The sequence below is a fragment of the Cetorhinus maximus genome, chromosome 3 (assembly GCF_964194155.1).
Source record: "Cetorhinus maximus chromosome 3, sCetMax3.hap1.1, whole genome shotgun sequence".
Lineage (NCBI taxonomy): Eukaryota > Metazoa > Chordata > Chondrichthyes > Lamniformes > Cetorhinidae > Cetorhinus > Cetorhinus maximus.
The window spans coordinates 123,856,284-123,879,048 of record NC_135881.1 but is presented as its reverse complement, the minus strand read 5'-3'; the positions used below and the strand labels follow the sequence as shown (position 1 = coordinate 123,879,048).

General features: G+C 40.6%; 1 protein-coding gene across 4 annotated transcripts in view; it reads left to right on the top strand.

Annotated features, from left to right (window-relative positions):
- tra2a (transformer 2 alpha homolog) overlaps nt 1-20,786 on the top strand; it is a 22,633-nt gene extending 1,847 nt beyond the window's left edge. Inside the window, exons 1-9 of one of the 4 annotated variants that reach the window (XM_078538898.1) lie at nt 7,998-8,146; nt 8,461-8,594; nt 10,204-10,372; nt 10,993-11,139; nt 13,448-13,636; nt 13,923-14,038; nt 14,122-14,229; nt 19,799-19,872; nt 20,020-20,786. In XM_078538898.1, coding sequence (XP_078395024.1) covers nt 8,126-8,146; nt 8,461-8,594; nt 10,204-10,372; nt 10,993-11,139; nt 13,448-13,636; nt 13,923-14,038; nt 14,122-14,229; nt 19,799-19,872; nt 20,020-20,030 — 969 coding nt within the window. In that variant the 5' untranslated portion in view covers nt 7,998-8,125 and the 3' untranslated portion in view covers nt 20,031-20,786. Of the gene's footprint in view, nt 1-7,997; nt 8,147-8,460; nt 8,595-10,203; nt 10,373-10,992; nt 11,140-13,447; nt 13,637-13,922; nt 14,039-14,121; nt 14,230-19,798; nt 19,884-20,019 lie in introns of those variants that run through there. The other 3 variants (XM_078538894.1, XM_078538896.1, XM_078538895.1) reach the window with 3 other exon arrangements.
- Nucleotides 20,787-22,765: the final 1,979 nt, after the last annotated feature.

Sequence of the window (22,765 nt, the reverse complement as noted above, 5' to 3'; positions counted from 1 at the left end):
GATTTGCTTAACGTGTAATCTATCCTAGCACTGCACTCGCTCATTAGTACCCATCTGTGGGCTTCAATTCATGGTCTGCTACTTAAGGGATGTTGCTTTATTTGGGGTGTAGAGCTGAGAAATACAGTATTATTAAAACAAATTCTTTTGGAAATAAACTGAGGGAGATGTTTATTGGAGGTCTTGAGTGGTGCTGCAGGAAATCATGGCTCAGGTCTGCAGCTCTGGAAAATAAGTTGAACGCTCATGATTGAAATGATGAATGTTGATCTGTTTGAGTGGGCTCCAAAACTAATGATGTGCTTACACATGCACTTCATAGCAGGGTTCAGTGACAGGAATCCCAGCTGAACTTTTTTGTGCACTGATACTTTAGATGAGGTAAGTTAACCCAAATCAAAGACTTAACCTGGGACCATTCTGATCAATATAGTCAGCATTGTACTACATGGTGCATTTACTTGTTGAACTGTTCCCTGATAAGTTAATTCTGATGGAAAATCTGAGGTAAAATTAGCGTGGACTTTGCTATAACTATCTTTCCATGTTTCCATTTTGTTTTATAAAGATAAATATTTACTGGCTTATTTAAGCTAGTTTAGCCCTTTGAATGTCTTCAATTTTATGTTATCCTTTAAAAAGAGAGAACAGATTTGTAAATTTTGTAATGCACTTAAGTTATTTATTTCATTTATATTTTTCAGCTAGAAACAATTGGTCTTGAGAGACCTATCAGGCTGCTTCTGAAAATTGAGTTCAAAGTTGACAGTACATCAGGCTCCCATTCCTGGGGTTGGCAGGGAGCTGGAAGCCCCTCCTGGTGTTTAAACTCATTGGGGACACAGAATAATTTACATAATCTTCAGTGATCAAAGCTTCTAATTTCTTATTTTGTTCAATGACATTATATCCATAAGCATTTGTTTCAACAACAGATGTATAAAGTAACTTTGGTGTAGTTTTAAACACAAGGTGATGTTACGATCGCCATAGAGACCGATAACTTCAGAGATTTGAACCCACCGTTGAAAGAATGACACGTCAAGATTTTGTTTTACAATTTTTATTGTATCATATGACTAAAAACACTATTGACTAAACATTTTTTTTGTAGGCAACTTATACTTTTAAGCTGTAGAAATAAACTGCTCCTTGTTACTTATCACACATCACACTCTCCACAGTATTACAGTTCTTATAGTAAACATCTCACAGCTAGTCCCAGCTTCCAGTTGGTTCATTGTTACTTTCCCAGCTGGGCAACTTCTGATCCCAGAACTATCTCTCACTGGGAGAGTTACACTGTAGATTTCTTGCTCTAGCTCCAAGCTAGCAAATCAGCCTCCTTAACACTTCACTAATTCAGGCTTCAATCTGAGTGCAAGCGTTCTGCGTGGTGGACGATAGAATCAGCATTTTCTCTGACATGGGCCTGGCTGGTTCTATCTCTTGCTCTCTACCCCTCCGTAGGCTACAGATCACAAAAGACAACACTGCGTGTCTGAGATATCCCTGTGTTTATAGGGAAGTCTGTAACCTGATCTCAAAATGACTTCCTCTACCCCTTCCCCATGGCAACAGGAAACACAACTTTGTATCTAAGTAGAAATGCTAATTAGTTATTGTTGATCCCGATTATCTTTCGTCTTAGAAGTAAAGGGACAGTTTACAGCACAACTGTTTCTTTGTAGACTAAGAAGCTGCTATCATTGCCTCCAAATACTGTGCAGCTCCCTCTCAAAACTGCTGGGTCCCTTTGATCTCTAACAATTGAGCTACCCAAGCTTACTGCCAGGCAGACTACACAAGTCCCATCAACCTCCTTCATTCTGCTGCAGTCCCAAACTATAGCAATCTTTTAAATCTCTCTATTTTAACACTTAAGTAATTTACTAGTTTCATTAGAGGGTATTACTAAAAGTGAGTATAATTGTGGTAAAATAGAAATGTCAGTACCAGAATTATTTTCTTGTATTGGATTTTGATATTTGCTAACATTTTTACGATGAACTCATAAATTTGGAAGTGTAACACTTTGTAGAGGAGAGAGCTATTTTGTAGTTAATAAAGGTAATATATTAACATTTTGTCACAATTTTGAGATAGGTGGGCAGAAGTACTGTTACGTTTAACTTTTGAGGATTACAAAACTAGTGGAGAAGTGCTGCAATTGGCCTTTGCCACCCCTAGATTAGAAAAGATGAAATAACATTTTGTTTGCCTGGAATGATCCCCCTGATGTGATCTGGCCCTTGGGCCACGCGTTGGACAAACCTGACCTAGAGGCTGCTTGTTGATTTGAGGCAGTTCACGTGTCCCTTGGAGCTACTGCAATAATTTGTTCTCAACTAATGGGAATAAATAGCAAAATTGCAGCAGTATCAAGTTAGACCTTTCTCTTCGTAGAGTGTAAAAACTTTGCAATGTAGCATTAAATATTTTTATCTTCCAAGCGGATGGAAAATCATCCTGTGTCAAGTTTATAATTATGAATTGATTCTAAAATATGTTTAGGTATAAAATGCTAGTATTCACTCCCATGTTCTCTGTTCAGTAAATGGGTACTCCACAGTTCAATGTACAAATGATGCAACTGGCATGTTAGTGTAGTCCTGGTTTTGAATATTTTCTGTTGAAGTAAATGTGAACTCATTTAAATTGAATGGTTTCACCTGAAATAGGTGTTGACTATGTTTCAGTGAGGGCTTTCATTGTTGGGAAATAGCATTTTTTGGCTTTTGGTCACCGAGTCTCAGTATCCCCAGGTGTAGTATAGCCAGATTTTGAGGAAAATCTTGTTTATGTAAAAATAATCATTATACTGTTTATAAACTTGATTGGTAACCTTCAGTACTGTATCATTTGCTCCACCTAACATCTGATGTATTGGGGCCTTGCCAGTCTAAATTACATTGCAAACTGTTTAGCCTACGATTTACCAATGGATCATTTATTCAAAACTTTACAGTTAATTAACCTGCCACAGCTACAGCTTCTGTGTTTTTCTAAAGATTTTTTGAGATATGACCAAATAAAACACGTTTCGTATAAAGGTTTTAAGGAGAATTGTGAATCTACACTCAAACCGTTCAAAGCTACGACCTCTATTGGTGGGATCTTTTCAATTAATATATTCGAGACAGTTTGGCACTTATTTGTAATCTCGTACAACGTTGTGAAGCCGTGTAATTATTCGGTTACTGGAAGAATAACCCAGAGAAAGTGAACTCAAATCTCATTATGGAACTTTTGAGAATTTCAATTCAGTTTAAAATGAAATATGGAAATAAGCTGGATAGCCCATGAAATGAGACATTAGTTAGGAGACTGAGAGTAGGGATAATGGATATGGACACAGATTGGTGGGATATTCCACAGGGATTGGCACTGGGATTGCAGTTTATCAAATAGTTGAAGGATTGGAGCAGTCATCCTCACTACTTTTCAAGCAAGGGCCACTTTAGCAAAAAATCTACAATGTGGGAGCCCCATCGACTATAGTAGAGGCTGTTGCCTGATTCGCTCCTGCCTGAGATAGCACAAAAGGAAGAAAGGACATTAATCGAAAAGTAGAATACATTCTTTCTGGGGGAATGCAGGCTCGAAGTGGATTGACTTTGGCTGTGCCTCAGTGCTTGGGTGAGGGATTTACCTGAAGAATATGCTTCTCCCGATGAGATGGTGGTGCATTCTTGTATGCCACATCCAACTATGATGGTGGTGCCCCTTGAACACTTGCAGTAGCTAACTGCATCAAAATGCCAGGTGGAGGCCACGGTCCAGATCAGCGCTCTCCTGAAGGAGCGGACACTTGCTCGCGCCCACACTTGCTCGCCCCCTCCCCCGCCCCCACACTTGCTCGCCCCCTCCCCCCGCCCCCACACTTGCTCGCCCCCGCCCCCACACTTGCTCGCCCCCTCCCCCCGCCCCCACACTTGCTCGCCCCCGCCCCCACACTTGCTCGCCCCCGCACTTGCCCCCTCCCCTCGCTCGCCCACGCCCTCGCTCACACTCGCCCCCTCCCCCGCGCCCCCACACTCTTCTCCCCCTCCCCCACATACACTCTGCTAACGTCCCATTATTAAAAAAGGGAAGAAGGGATAGACCAGGAGATTACAGGCCATACAGTCTAACCTTGGTGGTAAGGAAGTTACTAGAAAGAATTCTGAGGGACAGAATAAATCTGCACTTGGGGAGACATGGATTAATCAGGGATAGCATGGATTTGTTTATGACAGACTGGTCAAGAAAGTAGAGCCCATGGGATCCAAGGCAAAGTGGCAGGTTGGATCCAAAATTGGCTGAGAGGCAGGAAGCAGAGGGTGATGGTAGAGGGATGTTTCTGTGACTGGAAGTCTGTTTCCAGTATGGTTCCACAGGGCTCAGTGCTGGGGCCCTTGCTATTTGTTGTGTACATCAGTGATTTGGACTAAATGTAGGGGGTATGATCAAGAAGCTTGCGGATGACACAAAATTTGGTAGGGTGGTAAATAGTGAGGAGGATAGCTGTAAACTGCAGGATGATATCAATGGACTGGTCAAGTGGACAGAGCAGTGGCAAATGGAATTCAACCTGGAAAAGTGAGGGGTAAAGCACTTGGGGAGGGCTAACAAGATAAGGTATTACACTATGAATGGTAGGACCCTGGAAAGTGCTGAAGATCAGAGGGACCTTGGTGTGCATATCCACAGATCCCTGAAGGTAGGGCAGGTAGGTAAGGTGGTTAAGAAGGCGTATGAGATACTTGCCTTTATTAGCCAAGGCATAGAATACAAGAGCAGGGAGGTTATGCTGTAAATGTATAAAACGCTGATTAGACCACAACTGGAATACTGCATACAGTTCTGGTCACCACATTACAGGAGGGATGTGGTTGCACTGGAGAGAGTGCAGAAGAAATTTACTAGGATGCTGCCTGGGCTGGAGGGTCTGGGTTACGAGGAAAGATTGGATAGGCAGGGGTTGTTCTGCTTGGAGCAGCGAAGGTTGAGAGGGGACCTGATAGAGGTGTATAAGATTGAGGAACATAGGGTGGATGGAAAGGCACTTTTTCCATTAGAGGGATCAATAACCAGGGGGCATAGATTTAATTAGAGAGTAGAAAGCTAAGAGTGGAGTTGAGGAGAAATTTTTTCACCTGGGGGTGGTGGGAGTCTGGAACTCTGCGTGAAAGGGTGGTTGAGTCAGAAACGCTCATAACATTTAAGTATTTAGATATTCACTTGTGTTGCCATATCCTCCAGGGCTAAGGGCTAAGTGCTGGAAAATGGGATTAATGTAGTCAGATATTTGTTGACAGGCATGGACACGATGGGCCAAATGGCTGCCTCCTGTGCTGTAAATGTGAGTCCTACTTGCGCACTCACTCTCACCCACAGGCTCGTGCTCACACACACGCTTGCGCTCTCTCTCTCAGACGCGCTCTCTCTCTCAGACACACTCGTGCTCTCCCCACACGCAGACACACTTGCTTGCGCCTCGCTCCCACGCGTGCAGACGTATGCTCGTACTCTCACTCCCACCCATGTGCGCACACTGCTCTCTGCATCCTGGCCGGAGGTAGCTCAGGCAGGACTACATTGCTGGTCAGGCCAAAGCACTTAACGTCGATGGGAGCCGCCACTGGCTTGGGGTTCTTGCAATGAAGCACATTAGAATAGAGAGAAGTAAACTGTATATAGGTTTTCTGGCAGCATTAAGTGATGTGGCACAGTAAATGGTGTGGGTAGGAGCAGAATGTTGCAACAGATATTGATTGTGTGCAGACAAAACTGTGGCAGATGGAGCTTGGTCTGAGGTTGCCCACTTTGGGCCCAAGAAAGATATTCTTGTACAATTGTGATTCAAGTGCAGTTAAAGTTGGGGGCAGGCAGTGAACATACGGCCAGTGGAAAGAGTCTGCAAAGTTGATGGCAACATTGTGCAGCATAGTGTGTTTACAAGGTGTGGTGTTTTCCATTATAAAAATTGACATGGCAACATAAAAGTAGTGCATGTTTTTCTTTCTCCTGTGAACAATGTTTTCACTAGAGGCATTGTGACCAGCAAGACAAAAAGTCAAGGATGCAGACTGAATGCATGTACAGATATATGGTTTTTGTACATTATTGTGACTGTCTCCAGCTAATCTACTTGAATAGATGAAAAATAGGGGATTTGACTTTGCATTTTGGGTACAGATTCACAAAACTGAGCATAATTTAACTGATAGAATAATTTAAAGAGGTACATATCTTTGATAATGAGCATGGAAAGTAGTTAAACTATCGATGACATTGAGAAGTAGATCGACCTATTCAGCTGACTGAGTTTTAAAATATTGTCAGGTTCTACTTCTGGGTTTAAGTCAAATGGTGTGATAGCCTCTTCCTTTCCATCTCCATAACTGCGACCTGTACTTTACAGTGATTGCCAAATTCTGTTTCTTAAATGGGATTTTGACTGGTGTTCCAGGGACCCCATACTATTTAGTTTATAGTTGGACCCATTGGTTTATGATGAGTTAAATGTGAAAATGTGTTGCATTAAATTGGAGGGCTTAGAATTTTTAGGGATCATGTTTGATGGTTCTTTTGTAAATTGTAGTCTTGCCCATAACCCTGTGAAGTCTAAATTGAAGCACTTTTGGCCAGTGTGCATTGGTGAGATTTGATCGCACAAATTGGCCATGGATATGGAAATGTTAACACTTTCTTTGATATGGTTTCTGAGGTTATGGGTAATTGGGATAATGTGGAAGTTTTATCCTGTATTTCACCTGACGGCGTACTGGCTTCAGGCTTAAAGGTTGCTGGAAATCTATTATACCACTTGAGCACAACTTTCACTGAAACAGCCTAAGTTTAAGATAGGGGTTGATGTTTTATTGCACTTGCAGCTATATTCTATCTATAGTGGCCATAACTTGCTTGACTGCTTTCAAGCTGTCCATTATTGGGCAGTAATTATTTTAACTAAGTTCCTGATGTACCTGATGTTATATGATCTGGTAAAGGACTTGGGACTGTTGAAAGTCGGCTATTAGTTAATAGTTTGTGTTGAACGCTTCATCTAAGCAAAAGTTACTGGTTCTAGATCAAACACATTTTTTCTCATCACAGTTCTTCAGATATTGTTAGCTACTGTTTTGGGAAATTGTGATGGGGAACTGGAGTTTAATAGTTCAGCCTCAAAGTTGCAAAGGCAAGGTTTGCATTTTGAATCTGGACAGCCATGTGACCAGGAAAGGCAAAAGCATTACGAATTGGTTTGTACTTGAGGTTGGGTTACAATATTGTATGTTACAATGTTGTAACTATTTTGAACACATTCTACCCATCCTCGCTAATTAAGGGTAGTAGAATTGTGTTCCTAGGTAATTATATTAACTGCAACCTTGCATTTTCAGGACAGATATTTTCAACACAAGGTGACCAATATTTAACTAATAATGAAAATTAATTTACAAGAAAATGCTTTTTCAAATGGCAATCATAATTTCCTGAGTGTTCTGTATCAGGCACAAAGTATTACTGTGCATATTGGAATTTTTTTCTTAGACTTTTTTTGGAAGTGAAGAGGGGAAGAATTAAAAATTCAAGGCAAGTTTCTCAATTTAATCAGATACTGCCTTTTTTTGTTCTGTTTCTAAAACTTTACACCAAGTAAGTAAAACCACAGGAGTACATATTTATTTCAGGAATTTTATGAAGGGACTTTTTTAATTAATGGAATTATTCCACCTGCTGGTGTTTAGTTAGAAAGATGGTAGGCTGTAGTGCAAATCCAGCAGATTGTAACCCCATGCTTCATCCTACTGAATGTTCTTTTTCCATTAAGGTTAATATTGAAGAAATGGAAGAGTATTTTCCAAGAATGTGGAAGAATAATCAAGATAACAGAAGGCTAATCACAAGTATTGCAGATCAGAAAATAAAATTTGAATGGGAAATGAACAGAAGATTGGTCAGATAGAAGAGCTTGCTTTTATAAGGCATTAATGAATTGTTTGAATTGGGAAGAATACACGGAGTATGAAAACTTTGAAAATGAAGAAATGAAGAAAATAGAAAGCAAGAGTGAACTAAAATTTAAAGAATCTGGAAAATTAAGAATCTGGAAAATTAAAAGAATCTGGAAGATTGAATGTGTCCTAGGTTAAGTAATGTATGGTTTATGTTCACGTGTCTGTATGCTCAAGTTTTAGCATAAAATGCATGATTATTTAAGAAAGTTTCATAGAATGTTGGTGATTAGGTATATTTGTAGGGAATGTGTATTCTTTAGGAATGTGCAGTACTTACTATGGGTTGAAGTTTTTTGTGCTTTAGCAGGGGCCAAAGTGACATTAGTGAAGGATACTTAACCATTTTGTCCCTCTGCTACTACCTGAGACAATATCTGAATTATAGATGATCACTACTAAGGTTTAAAAATTTCATATTTTATGTACAATAAATAACTTTGTTCTGTCATGCCAGGAGTCCCGTTCGCCATCAAAATCTCCAAGTGGAAGTGCTGGCCGTGTAAAATCAGAAAGTCGCTCTGCATCTCGCAGTCCATCTAGGGCCTCAAAACGTTCAGAATCTCGCTCTCGATCAAGGTCCAAGTCTAGGTAAGTGTATTTATTTAGCAGGTAGGTATGATAATATACACCTTTTAACAAATAGCTGGATGCCTTAATGCACATCTGAGTCTCTAATACTACAATAAGCTTATAATATTGCTGTTTGGTCAATGGTATCCACATAACAGCACAATTTTCACTTAATCCTAGTTGTTTTGTTTTCTACATTTCTCCACCAGCCCAAGCTTAATCACAGCAAAAGCTGTCCCCCTGGCTGGCAGCTACATTCTCCCCGCACATGCTGCGTGGTACGTGCTGCTGCCTGCCAATTATCACTCATTGCCTATTCTTGACTGTCCTACTTTCCAGCAGCCTTCCTCCATTCCACTCCTTAATTGTGAGACAGATACCATCTGGTTAGCTAGTAGCTATGTTTTAATATCCTTTTGGAATATTTGAATGGTTGAGAGTAATATGCAGCACCTAGCATTGATTTTCCTTCCTAAATTCAGTCTGTACACCAGGTAATTTCTGGCCATCAAACTTTTAACCAAGCTTAATTAAAAAGACTCCTGGGATCTGTGATCATGCTAAGTTTTTCTTGAAAAAAAAAAAGAATCTATAATCTCTGGGTTTCTCTAAAATTGACTGAGTCATCATTCCACGTGACCTTAGTCTGGCATCAGCCATCAACTGATCAAAATAACTTTTACGTAAAAAAATATTAGCAGATATTGCAGTTCTCCTGTTCTCTGTTGTGATTGCGAAAAGGACATTTGTACAGTTTGCTGTTTACAGATTGTGGGGAGAAAATACAAGGGTACAGTTCTTGGTGCAAGGGTCAATGCATGTTTCATACAGCAATGGATACAGTAAAATAAATATCTGACTGTGGCCAGTCATCCATCCTGCTGTGACTTTGTATTATGCTCTGCAGCTCCTCATTCATAAGTTGCTCTGTTTGTCTTATTAGCTGCTAGGCATTCTACCTGACCAGTAATAATCATGCAGCCTTCAAATACCTGTTGGTTTTCCTTATGCTGCACTGGTGGCAGTACAAAATAGTCTCACACGTGTTGAAATTAAGCAGACCAATTGTTCAATTGCTTCAGTACTCATGGAAACATCAAAGTAGAGTGATGACAGTCAGGGTACAGGCTTGCTACTATGTGCCGAGGCATTTTTGAAGAGTGGTTCGGCATCTGAATTAGAGATGAAAGTTCTATTATTAAAAGATTATTGTAGTTTATTTTAATTATTTTGGTCAGGGCTGGTCAATACATTACAAGAAATCTTTGACTGTCTTAAAAGTGTGTTCTGTTTTAAAAATAAATCTCAGCAACTACTATAGAAATTTTAAAAAATGCATTATTAATTTTATTCAGTCAACAGATATTGATCTTGCACAGCAACTGTTTTTATACCTACATAGACAACTTTGGGATATGCATTGAAAGATGGCATAGAAATGAGTATGGTGTAATGTAAGGAACCTAAATGAGTCCTATTCCAGGACTGTGATCAATTTATCAGTTAGAAGTTGAAACATAAAGAAATATGTTCATATGGACTTGGATGTTTGGTAATATCTTACATTTGTCTGCCATATGTTTATGGAAATATACTAACTAAAGCGTTTTATTAATATTATTACCAGATCTCACTCCAGAAGGCATTCGCACCGGCGTTATTCGCGTTCCAGATCTCGTTCCCATTCGCACAGAAGGCGATCCCGTAGCCGGTCCTACACACCTGAGTATCGATCACGCAGAAGGAGCCGTAGTCATTCCCCAATGTCCAGCCGAAGGCGCCATGCAGGAAGTAGAGTAGGTTATTGTATTTAAATAAATAACATGCATAGTCTCGTTGGTGAAGGATGAATAACACTTCACAAGTGCATACGACTTGTGGTTCTGATGTTCTGAGGAGTAGAAGAATGTTTATAAGTAACTGCCACCCATTGAGTTTTAATTAAGCAAATTTTGTTTGAACAATGTTCTGCTGAAGAGTACCATATTCTTGAGGTGTGATTTCAGTTTGGAATGCAAAACGACTCGTGAGTTTGTGATGATTCACACAAGTGAGTGGTCATTGTAGGTGACAAATTTGTGCAGCTATAGAATAAATTTTGTTAATTATTTTGTGTATAAAGCTCTGGGACTTCATTAATGTAGCAAAACCTATACTTCAATAGTAAGTTATTCTTATGCAGTAGCATTTAATTTTCTTGCACTGCAGTTTATCAACTGCTAGTTTGATGGTGACTGTTAATGTTATCTTTGTAACCCTTGGATCTCATTTCATGAGCTGTCCAGGAATTCAATCCTTCAGCCACAGTAGTGAAGTTTTCAATCTTGTCTGAGCTTATGGGCAGTATGCCACCTGTTAATGGAGCCTCCCAACTCTGAGAGGGGGGAAAACTCATTCTGTCCCTCTTGTCCTACAGACAGGACATGTGTCAGCGAAGCACGGAGCGTTGATTGTAGATGTGGAGAAGTCCGCTGCCAGGACTGCCCCATCGTCCCAGATGAAGGATGATTCCTGGAGGCGAGCAGGATATGGGAAGAAAGAAGGGAAACTCGGTTCTCAAAACGTAAATTGAAAACTTACTTTCAAACAACTTGATTGTTTCCAGATGTCTAATGGATGTGTTGTCATTCAATCTCTCTACAGCAGCATGTTCGATAAAATGTTGGCTCTCCTGCTATTCTGACTCTTAAAAAAAATTCCACGCCAACACAAATATCCAATAAGTTGCAACTTGACTCGGTGTGCTTTGTTTTGTTCCCTGTACCAATGTCATCCTTAAACCATGTTAATCATGGGAATGTTTTCATTGAATCATTACAACACAGGAGGAGGCCGTTCAGCCAACGTATCTGCCGGCTCCCTACAAAAGCAACTCGAGTTGGCCTACTCCCCCTCCATTTCCCTGTAGCCTGCAAATTTTTTCTCTTCAGAAAATCCAATTCCTTTATGAAAACCACAATTTGAATCTGCCTATACCACATTCTCAGGCAGTGCATTCTAAACCCTAGTTATATGCTGCCTAAAAGTGTTTTCCTCATGCCACCTCTGGTTCTTTCAGCAATCGCTTTATGTTGGTGTCCTGGTTCTTGACCCTTCTGGCAAGGGGAACAGCTTCTCCCCCTGTTCAGATCCCTCATGATTTTGTACAGCTTTATAAATTTCCACTCTATATTCTCTAAGGAGAACAACTCCCACTTCTCCAATCTATCCACGTAACTCAGTGTAGCTCAGTGATCTGAATCAAGGCTCAGAACTGGTTCAAAAGTCTGAATGGCCTAGTGCTGTCAAGTTCTTAAACCATGGGAAAGACTGAACTCAATTCATGTAATTTTGTTTCCTTTAAACAAGTGCAAATAACTTGCTCATGACGAATTGTAGGTAAATGCCAATCAAACTTTCTTGCTGTTTAAAGTTATAATTCTTTCTTAAATCAAAATACGAATTGTATAGCTAATTTACTTTTTCAGTTTAGATATGCAAAGTCATTTGTCCCGTTTTCCTTTCCCCTCTCCCCACCCCAAGCCACTACAGTGACTGGTAATGTAGTAAAAGGCTGATATTTTGAATTTTAGAGTAGAATTGGTGAAATTTTGTTTATATGCCTATGATTTATTGCTACAGTTTGAGAACTGTGAACAAGGCTAATACAGACAATTATAGAATGATACAGCATAGAAGGGGTCCATTCGGCCCACTCTCTAGTATGCTGGATTGAGTGGAAAAAATTGAATTTGTGGAATGTGGTGTCAGATAGTTGTCACAAAATGGGTTATTCAGGCAACACCAGAGATAGAACAGGTTCAGTTATTTGAAATTCAAATTGATTGCATTTTTCTGTTTTAAAAGTTGGAGCTGGAGTTCCATGGTAAGGTTCTGTTGACACTCCAAGGTAGCCATGACTTTCTGGATAAACGGTTTGTGTGCTGATACAGCTGTCCATACAAAAGTGGGGGTTAAGGGAGATGGTGGAGTAGTGGTAATGTCACTGGATGATTAATCCAGAGGCCCAGGCTAATTCTTTGGGAACTATCAGTGATCAACTATCACTGATAGTTGTAAAAACCCACCTGGTTCACTAATTTCTTTTAGGGAAGGAAATCTGCCATCCTTAACTTGTCTAGCTGACATGTGACTCCAGACCCACAGCAATGTGGTTGACTCTTGACTGCCCTCTGAAAAGGCCTAGCAAGCCACTCAGTTCAAGGACAATTAAGGATGGGCAGCAAATGCTGGCCTTGCTAGTGAGGTCCACACCAGATGAAGGAATAAAGAAATTCTGCACCATTTGGAACTAGTAAAAAATGCTTTGATGGAAAATTTTAATTTGTAACAGTGGGACTTGGTTCCAAATAGTTTTATGAACATCATTAGGACATTTAGACAACTCCACTAAGAAAATATGCAGACATTGTACTTGAGGCCAAAGTTGGTTTATGTTGAAAGTTTGAATAGTTTTGTGCGTTGAGGGTTGGCATGAGAAGCTTTCAAAAAGTTGAGCACTAATGTGTGAGCCTTGTAAGATTTCCTTTGAAGGCCTCTGAGATTTCATACAAAAATATGCCAGCACTAAATGAATCCTTTAAGTCTACTTTGGACTTCCAAGCAGAGTGTGGTGAGCATGTCTAGTAATTTCAATTGCTTGTCAATGACGTATAGAAGGGTAGATGTTCATCAAACTAATTTTGCTGTACCTACTCTTTAATGAACAGTAAAATACAATGAAAGGCCATGCTGATTCTCTTCACAGGTGACTTTGTATGTAATCAAACCTGATTTCTGAGAGATGAAGTTTCGTTAAATTTTTTTATAGAATCATTGGAGGATTTGGCACCACAAAATTCTTCTGAGCTGTTCATGCATTGTTTTTGCAGGCTAATCCAGATCCAAACACCTGCCTGGGTGTTTTTGGTCTTAGTTTGTACACCACTGAGCGTGATCTTCGTGAAGTTTTCTCTCGGTACGGACCATTGGCAGGAGTCAATGTTGTGTATGATCAACGGACTGGGCGTTCAAGAGGATTTGCATTTGTTTATTTTGAAAGACTAGAGGATGCAAAAGAGGTAACCAGAGGGCCATCAGACAACAATACTTCACGTCAGGGTCATTTATTTTGTGTGATAGTGCTAATTATATGCTGCTAACTAAAAATTTTGCATTGTGCTTCTTGGCATGAAGTTGCAGAGCAATTTCTATTGCTCGTTCTGCAATACGAGTTGACTTGGCTTGTTTAAGTATATTATATTTATTGAATTAAGACATTGGAGAGCTTAGTGTTATTATTTGATGGACATAATTGGTAGGTGGAGAAGTAAACTCAATTTTGGTTTTAAAAATGTCTTTCTGTAGGCAATGGAGCGTGCTAACGGAATGGAACTGGATGGTAGACGTATTCGTGTTGATTATTCTATTACAAAGAGGCCCCACACTCCCACTCCTGGGATCTACATGGGACGACCTACTCAGTAAGGATAAACAACTTCTGCCTTTCTTGAATTTCAGTTCAGTTTATTTGTTTACTAATAGGCTTCCTTTTATTCCACTTTAGCAGTAGTGGGGGAGGTGGCGGTGGAGGCCGTCGTCGAGATTCATACTATGATCGAGGATATGATAAATATGATCGATATGATGATCGGGACTATGATTATCGTTACAGGTAAAGCATTCTATACTGTCTGAATAATGTTGTGGAGGGTGGAATTAAGACGCTTAATGCATCGAATGTCTTTGAAATGCTGAGTGTTCTTTCAGCATCCTCTACACAGTTTAATGCAGGCTACAATTCATGATGTGAAAGCCATCTGCTCATTTGACATCATCTTGCTATCAGTAACATTACTTTACAGGGCTTTCCATTTCTACGTTCTTTATGGACCCTAAAGAAATATAGTGCCTCTCTCGACTACTGGACATCACTCATTCACATGCTGGAATATGGAACACTAATTCACTTTTTTTCTCAGGCTGGGGTGTTCTTTCTTTCAAACATCATTTGTCATGGTAGCCCTCCAGATAATCTGAATTTCTGAAGTAATTGTAGCCTAGTAGAGTTAAATTTTTTTCTTGGGTTGCTGCTGATCTTCCTGTCCCAAATTATTGATAGAAAGTTTTCAGCTTTTTTGGTCTGTCAATGATTCACTGACTTCAGATGCTCCAGTCTTGAGTTTAAACCATGATAGCGCTGTATTACAAACAGTCAAAGGAACCTTTCATTGCTTATTGCCCATTGCATCTGTTCCATTAGACCAGTGCTTCCCAAACTTTCCCACTGACCTCACTTTAACACTTCCAAATTGATGTGACCCCAGAGTTAGAGCATGGGGATGGGTAGTTGCGAAGGATGCTATAAAGCAGCAGCATTAAAACCATTTCTGTTCCAGTGGCACAGTAAATTTTGCATACTAATTAAGCCATGGAGTGGATGTATTTGACAGAGGAGTGTACCTCAGAGCCCCCATGCTGTCTTGCTCCACATAATTTATTGTGCAGCAAACATTAACTTAAATGGTCTACCCCCAGAGAACAGGCAGTTAAAATTCAGACTGCAATGTATACTAGAGGTACCCGTAACAGAAATGCCACTGTGTCCCTTGTACTCCCCAACCCTGCTGGTTGCTGCATCACTCCTGAGGAAAGCATAATGAATACCACTGGATCAAACTCAAGACAGCAAAATTGGGGCCGGCTCCAACAGATCTCACGATAGCCAGTCAGACTCTTACTGCAGAGCATGCAAGCGAGTTGTTCAATCAAAGTGGCCCATTGCAAGAATTCCATAAGGCTGCTCCACAGCTGCCATAATGATGTCAGACTTTGTGCCACCAAAATTTCATCCCGTAGGCCACAACCCACAGTTTGGGAACCCCTGAATTAGACTATCTCTTGCCCTCGAGTCTTTAGTCTATTATTCCTCCCTGCACAATGCATCCAAACCTCTTCAAGTGTGCATTTAAAGTTTCGATCACAGAAATTGGTGAAATAGTTGTATATTCTGTGCTCAGGTTAGTGAGTTACAAAATTTGGAGACAAACTTAATTTTTCTGGTACTTGTGCACATGATGTTTCCACCTAAAATTAGGACACAAAATTGTAACCAGATCTAGTTGTAAGTCAGAGCTCGAGTTCTTTCAGTGCAAATTAGTTTACGGTCAAGATGAATTGACACCTTGCAATGTGAATGAGGTTTATATACATTTCCACATGCAAGAAGCTTGAAGTTTAGTATTAATATCATTGGGTCAGTATGCCGAATATGGAATTCCACCCTTTGAAATATTTTCTCAACCTCTGCTTCCCCCGCTACACAGTGTCGAGGTGTATTTGAAATACCTCGTGCTTTAAACATTTTAAAAAGAACGCAATGCAACTCTGAGCTTATGAACACAGCAGCTGAGAGGGAACAGACTTTCTATTGATTCTGGCAGAGGGAATGTGTGTGCACAGTGCCTGCCCCTGGTTGCTTGTGCATTGTGTTGGTGTGTCTTTGCTAAATGTGGTGCTGGTGGGTAAGAGGTGGAGAACTGAACGCAGTGTGTGAACATTGCAAAATACATTGAGGACTGTTCCGATAACGAATGAGACCCGAAGTGCAAGGTGGTGGGCGGAAGAAGCATTATAAAATAAAGTATGACACCGAGCTGCAGAAGATATTGGGTCAAATTGCTAAGTTTGGTTAAAGAGGTAGACATCTTAAAGGAAGAAAATGAGGTAGAAAGACGAAGAGGTTATGGAGGGAATTCCAGAGTTCAGGAACTTAGCAGGTGAAGGCATGCCCACTAATAGCGGAGCAATTAAAATCAGGAATGCTCAAGGGCCAGAATTTGAGGGTTGTGGAGCTGACCAAGATTATAGAGATAGGAAAAGATGAGGCCGTGGAGAGATTTGAAAACTAGGATGAAATTAAAAATGGAGGCATTATTTAATCAGGAGCCAGTGTAGGTCAGTGCGCAAAGGGTGATGGGTGAACAGCACTTGGCGTGATTAAATATAAGGTCAGCAGAATTTTAGATGTTTACAGAGGGCACCATGTGGGATGGTGGCCAGGTATGTGTTAGAATAGTCAAATCTAGAGGTCACAAAGACATACATGAGGGTTGCAGCAGCAGATAAGCTGAGGTGGGATGGAGGTGAGCTATGTCAGGAAATAGGCAATCTTCATGATGGTGCAGATATGTGGTTGGAAGCTCACCTTGGGTTAGAACAGCCTGGTTTAGCCTTGGAGAGGGATGAAATCAGTGGCTAGGGAATGGAGCTTGTCATGGGGACCAAAGACAATGGTTTCACCCTTCCCAGTATTTAATTGGAGGAAATTTCTGCTCATCCAGTACTAGATGTCAAACGAGCAGTCTGAGAGTTTAGGGATAGTGGAGGGGTTGTACGAGATGTGATGGTGCCGTACAGCTGGGTGTTGCCTGTGTACATCTGGAAATTGACTTGTTTATAATACATTACAATTGATGTAAAACCTCATTTAAGTTTGAGATTTACAACTGCTGTTTTTGAAACTGGAGAATGTTTAACCATCTAAGCTGAGCTACAAAGTAAATCAAATTTGGTGTTTTTGATTGTGGCCTGGAGTTTTCTCCAGGGACACAATTGGAAAGTTAGATTCAAAAACCCCCACGTAATTCCTTGTTGCACAAATTTTCAGATCTTTTTGTCTTCACCCACTGTCAGGAAAGGGTCAGCTTGTGATCATGGAATAATACAACACTAAAAGAGGCCATTTTTGCAGCAAGTAACTCAACTGACTTCCCAAAGCCTATGCCCCATCTGCAAGATGTAAGAATGCGATCGATTGCACACCATTTGCCTGGATGAATACAGCTCCACAAATATCCCTATCCTCAATGATGGGGAAGCCCTGCACAGCAGTGCAAAAGATAAGGCTGAAGCATTTGCAATAATCTTCAGCTAGAAGTGCCGAGTGGATGATCCATCTCTGCCTCTTCCGGAGGTCCCCAGCATCACAGATGCTAGTCTTCAGCCAATTCGATTCACTCCACGTGATATCAAGAAAAGGCTGAAGGCACTGGATACTGCAAAGGCTATGGGGCCCTGATAATGTTCCGGCAATAGTACTGAGGAATTGTGCTCCAGAACTTGCCGTGCCCCTAGCCAAGCTGTTCCAGTACAGCTACAACACTGGCATCTACCTGCCTATGTGGAAAATTGCCCAGGTATGTCCTGTACACAAAAAGCAGGACAAGTCCAATCCGGCCAATTACCACCAAATCAGTCTACTTTCTGTCATCACTAAAGTAATGGAAGAAGTCATCAACAGTACTATCTTGCACTTGCTTAGCTACTCACTGATGCTTAGTTAGGATGCTGCCAGGGCCACTCAGCTCCTGACCTCATTACAGCCTTGGTTCAAACATGGGCAATGGAGCTAGACTCCTGAGGTGGGGCTCTCCGCTGGTTGGAGTCATATCTTGCACAAAGGAAGGTGGTTGTTGGAGGTCGGTCATTTCAGCTCCGGGACATCACTCGGTAGTGTCCTCGGCCCAACCATCTTCAGCTGCATCATCAATGACTTTTCTTCCATCATAAGGTCAGAAATGGGAATGTTTGCTGATGATTGCACAATGTTCAGCACCATTTGCGGCAACTCACTGAAGCAGTCCATGTCCAAATGCAGCAAGACCTGGACAATATCCAGGCTTGGGCTGACAAGTGGCAAGTAATATTCATGCCATAGAAGTGTCAGGTAATGACCATCTCCAACAAGAGAGAATCCAACCATTACCCCTTACCATCAATGCATTACCATCACTGAATCTCCCACTCAATATCCTGGGGGTTACCATTGACCAGAAACCGAAGAGTGTGGTGGAATCTTGCCTGGATGAGTGCAGCTCCCACAGCAGTCAAGCTGGATACCGTCCAGGACAAAGCAGCCCGCTTGATTGGCACCTCATACACAAACATTCACTCCCTCCATTACCGATGCACAGTAGCAGCAGTGTGTACCATCTAGAAGATTCACCAAGGCTCCTTAGACAGCACCTTCCAAACTCACGACCACTACCACCTAGAAGGGTAAGGACAGCAGATAGATGGGAACACCACCACTTGAAGGTTCCCCTCCAAGTCACTCACCATCCTGACTTGGAAATATATTGCCATTCCTTCACTGTCGCTGGGTAAAAATCCTGGAACTCCCTAACAGCACTGTGGGTGTACCTACACCACATGGACTGCAGCAGTTCAAGAAGGCAGTTCACCACCATCTTCTCAAGGACAACTAGGGGTGGGGAATAAATGCAGGCCCAGCCAGCGAAGCGCGCATCCTGTGAATGAATGAATAAAAATAAATAGCCAAGTATCTTGATGCTTTTTTAAAAAGTTTTTCCTGTCCTGTCACCTTCAAACATTTGTATACATACACCAACCCCCACACCTCCCCCAGCTTGTCCTTGAACCCGTTCAAATTTGTACCAGTTAAACCATACTTCCCCTCATTCTTCCTTTCAAAACTTACCACTTTTCTCTGCCACCCCCAAATCTAAGGAGTGGAAGGTTATGACTGGAGCCTGCACAGTTTACATCTTTACTTCCTTCTGTAACCTAAGATGCATCCCATCCAGACCTATTGACTTTATACTTTGAGACCTACCAACCTTTTAAGTTCCCCTTCTCTATTTTAATCCTATCCATTGCTTTCTCCTTTTTTTACTGCTATATTGGCAGCATCCTGCCATGTCCTTGCCTCCAGAAGGATGTTATATTTTGGATCCCTAATCAACCCCATCCTCTTATTGAACTATCTTTACTGTTTTCAAAGAGTACCCTTTTATATTAGACGTTAATCTGTTCTGATACTCCTTGACCTTATTCCTGGATGACTTGTGTTCAAGTATGCAGGTTTAAATGAATATGTATAAATCTGCAAATGGCACTGGTGAAAGCAAAAGCTCTCCTCTCCTCATCAAAGTATTTAGGGGAGAGTTTCTGCTCTGTATGGTGATAATCTTGTTCACCCAAGTAGCCTTTCTTTGTGGCCAATGGAGACCAGTAGGCTGGTTCACCGAGAGAAATTGTATGCTGCTCTGTTCACATTCATATTTTAATTTTCAGCTGAGGATACGGGCTAAACACAGTCTGCAAAGTAGTACAGTGAACTTCACAATGTGGCCATGCACAAGTTTTGTTGATTAAAAATTTGAATGCCAAACGAAGCTTTTTAAGGTAGCTGAGACTTCCAATCTGTTGTTTTATTATAGTAGACGACGGTCACCATCACCATATTACAGCAGAGGATACCGATCACGCTCGAGATCTCGTTCCTATTCGCCACGTAAGTACTAAAACTGAGTTATTTGCATTGCAGGTGATGAATATAATTAACTAATGAAAATGCACGGTAGTCAAGTGTAGTAACTAATAAGGTTTATTTGAATAATTCATGATGGTAATCAAATTACTTCTATCATTTGTTTTGCAGGTCGTTACTGATCAGACTCTCCTGCTTTCTGGACAACTGTCTTGATTTTTAATCAACGTGTTACAGTGACTTTTTTTTGGAGGGGGGTGGGGTTAAGATTTTGGTAGTTGTGCATGATAGTTTCTGTGGCTATATACTGCTTTGGAAAGGCCATTCTAAAAGCTACTTGCTTGAACTGATTTATGTAGTTCATAACCTGAAGTAGGGAAAGGGCAGGGCCGGAATTTAATGGTAATCTTTTAATTACCAAGTACAGGTTGTTTTTGAACATGCAAATGCCAACATTCATTAGTTTTGTGATGGTGTTTGACTTTGTCATGGGGTTGTATTTGCTGTTTGAAGCTGTCCTAGAGTTCTGAGGTGTATTTTTTTTATTCAAAGAAAATCTGATGTAAACCTAGAAAAGATCAAAATATGCATTTTACAAAATAACTATTGAAAATGTGCAAGAGGGTTAGACTGTTGTAATGTCCTTCTGAAAGATTCTTTAAAACTGATTTGCCAGTTCTGGAACCTATTGATCTAACCAGGTAATAGTGGAACATTGAATTTCTGCCCCAGATTGAAAATGTAATGTGACAGAACTCTTAACAATGTGTCTTCACAATTGTAAAGGATTATAAGGATTAAATTTTTGTTTTTAGTTAATGGTGTATTTCTATATTTTGACCTGCAAGGTAGTACCTGCACATTGACCAACTATAATGTACAACAGTTTACAAAAAAATTAAAGATGCCTCTGAGGGAGGTGCTTGGGATATTCCATGGATTGCTGTTGGGTATCTGATTTAACTATTAATTGGGAATCTTTCTGGCAATCATAATTTCTGAATAGGCATTTGTGTTCCTTTTTTTAAACTGAGAATTTGAAACTTGCTTTACCTTACTTTTACCCTGCAAAATCCATGCCATAAACACTAATGCACTGCTTTTAGAGCAGAATATACTCACGTTTTGTTTTAAATCTATGCTAACGCAAAATAAAATGCAGGAGTAGGATGTCAAATTTTTCATTATATGCAGAGTTAACAGTTGACTTTTTCATTAAGATATCCTGCATCAGATTATCCAAGGCAAAGCTAATGTAAGCACAAATAGTTCCATACAGTAAACAATGATTACAAAAATTGGGAACGTGATCCCCAAAAATCTGATGCCATCAGTAAGAAGGGAACAAAGAGAATTGAGAAAAGGAGACAGACTTGCAGGGAAATTCTGTGCTCAAACAGCCTAAGATTGAATTCTACTTACGCAATTCAAAGGATACTTTGTCTAGAGAACCTTTGGATTGAGAAGCATCAAATATATTGCCTGTTAGCACTTCCCACCTGTTTCCAGAATGAATAGATCGTATAGGCATACATCAGCAAGCAGCATATAATTAATAGCTTGATATTTTTACGTACTGGTTTGCCATTTCTATACTAATTTCAAATCATTCCTTCAAACCTCTGTGCTTCATGTAGCACTAGCCCTCGTGCTATAATTGATCATATGCTATGTTGCAGTAAAGATACTTATATCGCCTCTCTTTTACTGGGATGCAAGCTTATTTTCTTTTTCAGATATAATCTGGTGTAACATTAAAAGCAGTGTAATTGGAATTGAGTTTTAAAACTTCTGTATCAAGTTTCAAACTTAATAGAATATTGTACTACACAGTCTCTACACTTTCTAAATGTAAAATTTCTTTTGTGAATCCTTTTATGAAATACACTAATTCCTTCTAAGAGGGCACAACAGTCTTGATCTTCAGTGAAACTTTAGCACTGATATGGTAACATAGAAACTAGGAGCAGGAGTAGGCCATTCAGCCCTTTGAACCTGCTCCGCCATTCACTATGATCATGGCTGATCCTCTATTTCAACGCCATATTCCGGCTTTCTCTCCATACTCCTTGATGCCCCTAATATCCAAAAAAAATTATCAGTTTCTTTCTTGAATATACTCAGTGACCTGGCCTCCACAGCCTTCTGTGGGAGAGAATTCCACAGGTTGACCACCCTCTTGAGTGAAGAAATTTTTCTTCATCTCCGTCCTAGAGGGCCTGCCCTGTGTCCTGAGACTGTGGCCCCTGGTTTGCCCCGAGATCTCCCCGAGGCACGGATTTTCAGTGCTGAAGTTTTAAATAAAGGTTTTTAACACTTGTCCCCTCGTGACACTATCACACGAGCTGGGACATGTCAAAGAATGAATGTATAAATTTTTGAGATTTTAAAACACTTCATGAAACCTCATCTGGCCCGTGGATGAGGTTTCATGAAAAACGTGAAGACCGTCTGGGCTTTTCGCCTGCCCACCAACGTTAAGGTTGGACGAGCAGCTCATTAAATTGAATTAATTAGGTTTTAAATGGCCTTCATAGGCCTTTGACTGTTCGGCGGGCGCGCAGAACTGAAAATCTAAATGAAGTGCAGTGACGTCGGGATACCCGCCCGACGTCAGTGCGTCATTTTACACGTCGGCAAGTGGGCCCTGCTCCGGCTCGCTGACGGGAAAATTCTTCCCATGGATAAGAAGGTCATTCAGCCCTTATGAATGCATCCTCCCAGAAGAACCCTATACTGTTCTCATTGTTGTATCAAGTTTTTAAAATAATACCAGCATTTTTGCATCCACCTTTCTACTCATAAGCACATTCCCGATGTTCATTACTATTAATCCATTGATAATGTAAATGAGAAGCAATGAACCTTTAACTATGTACTTGGGTCTGTAGTTGCCTAATTCTGTTCTACCACTTTT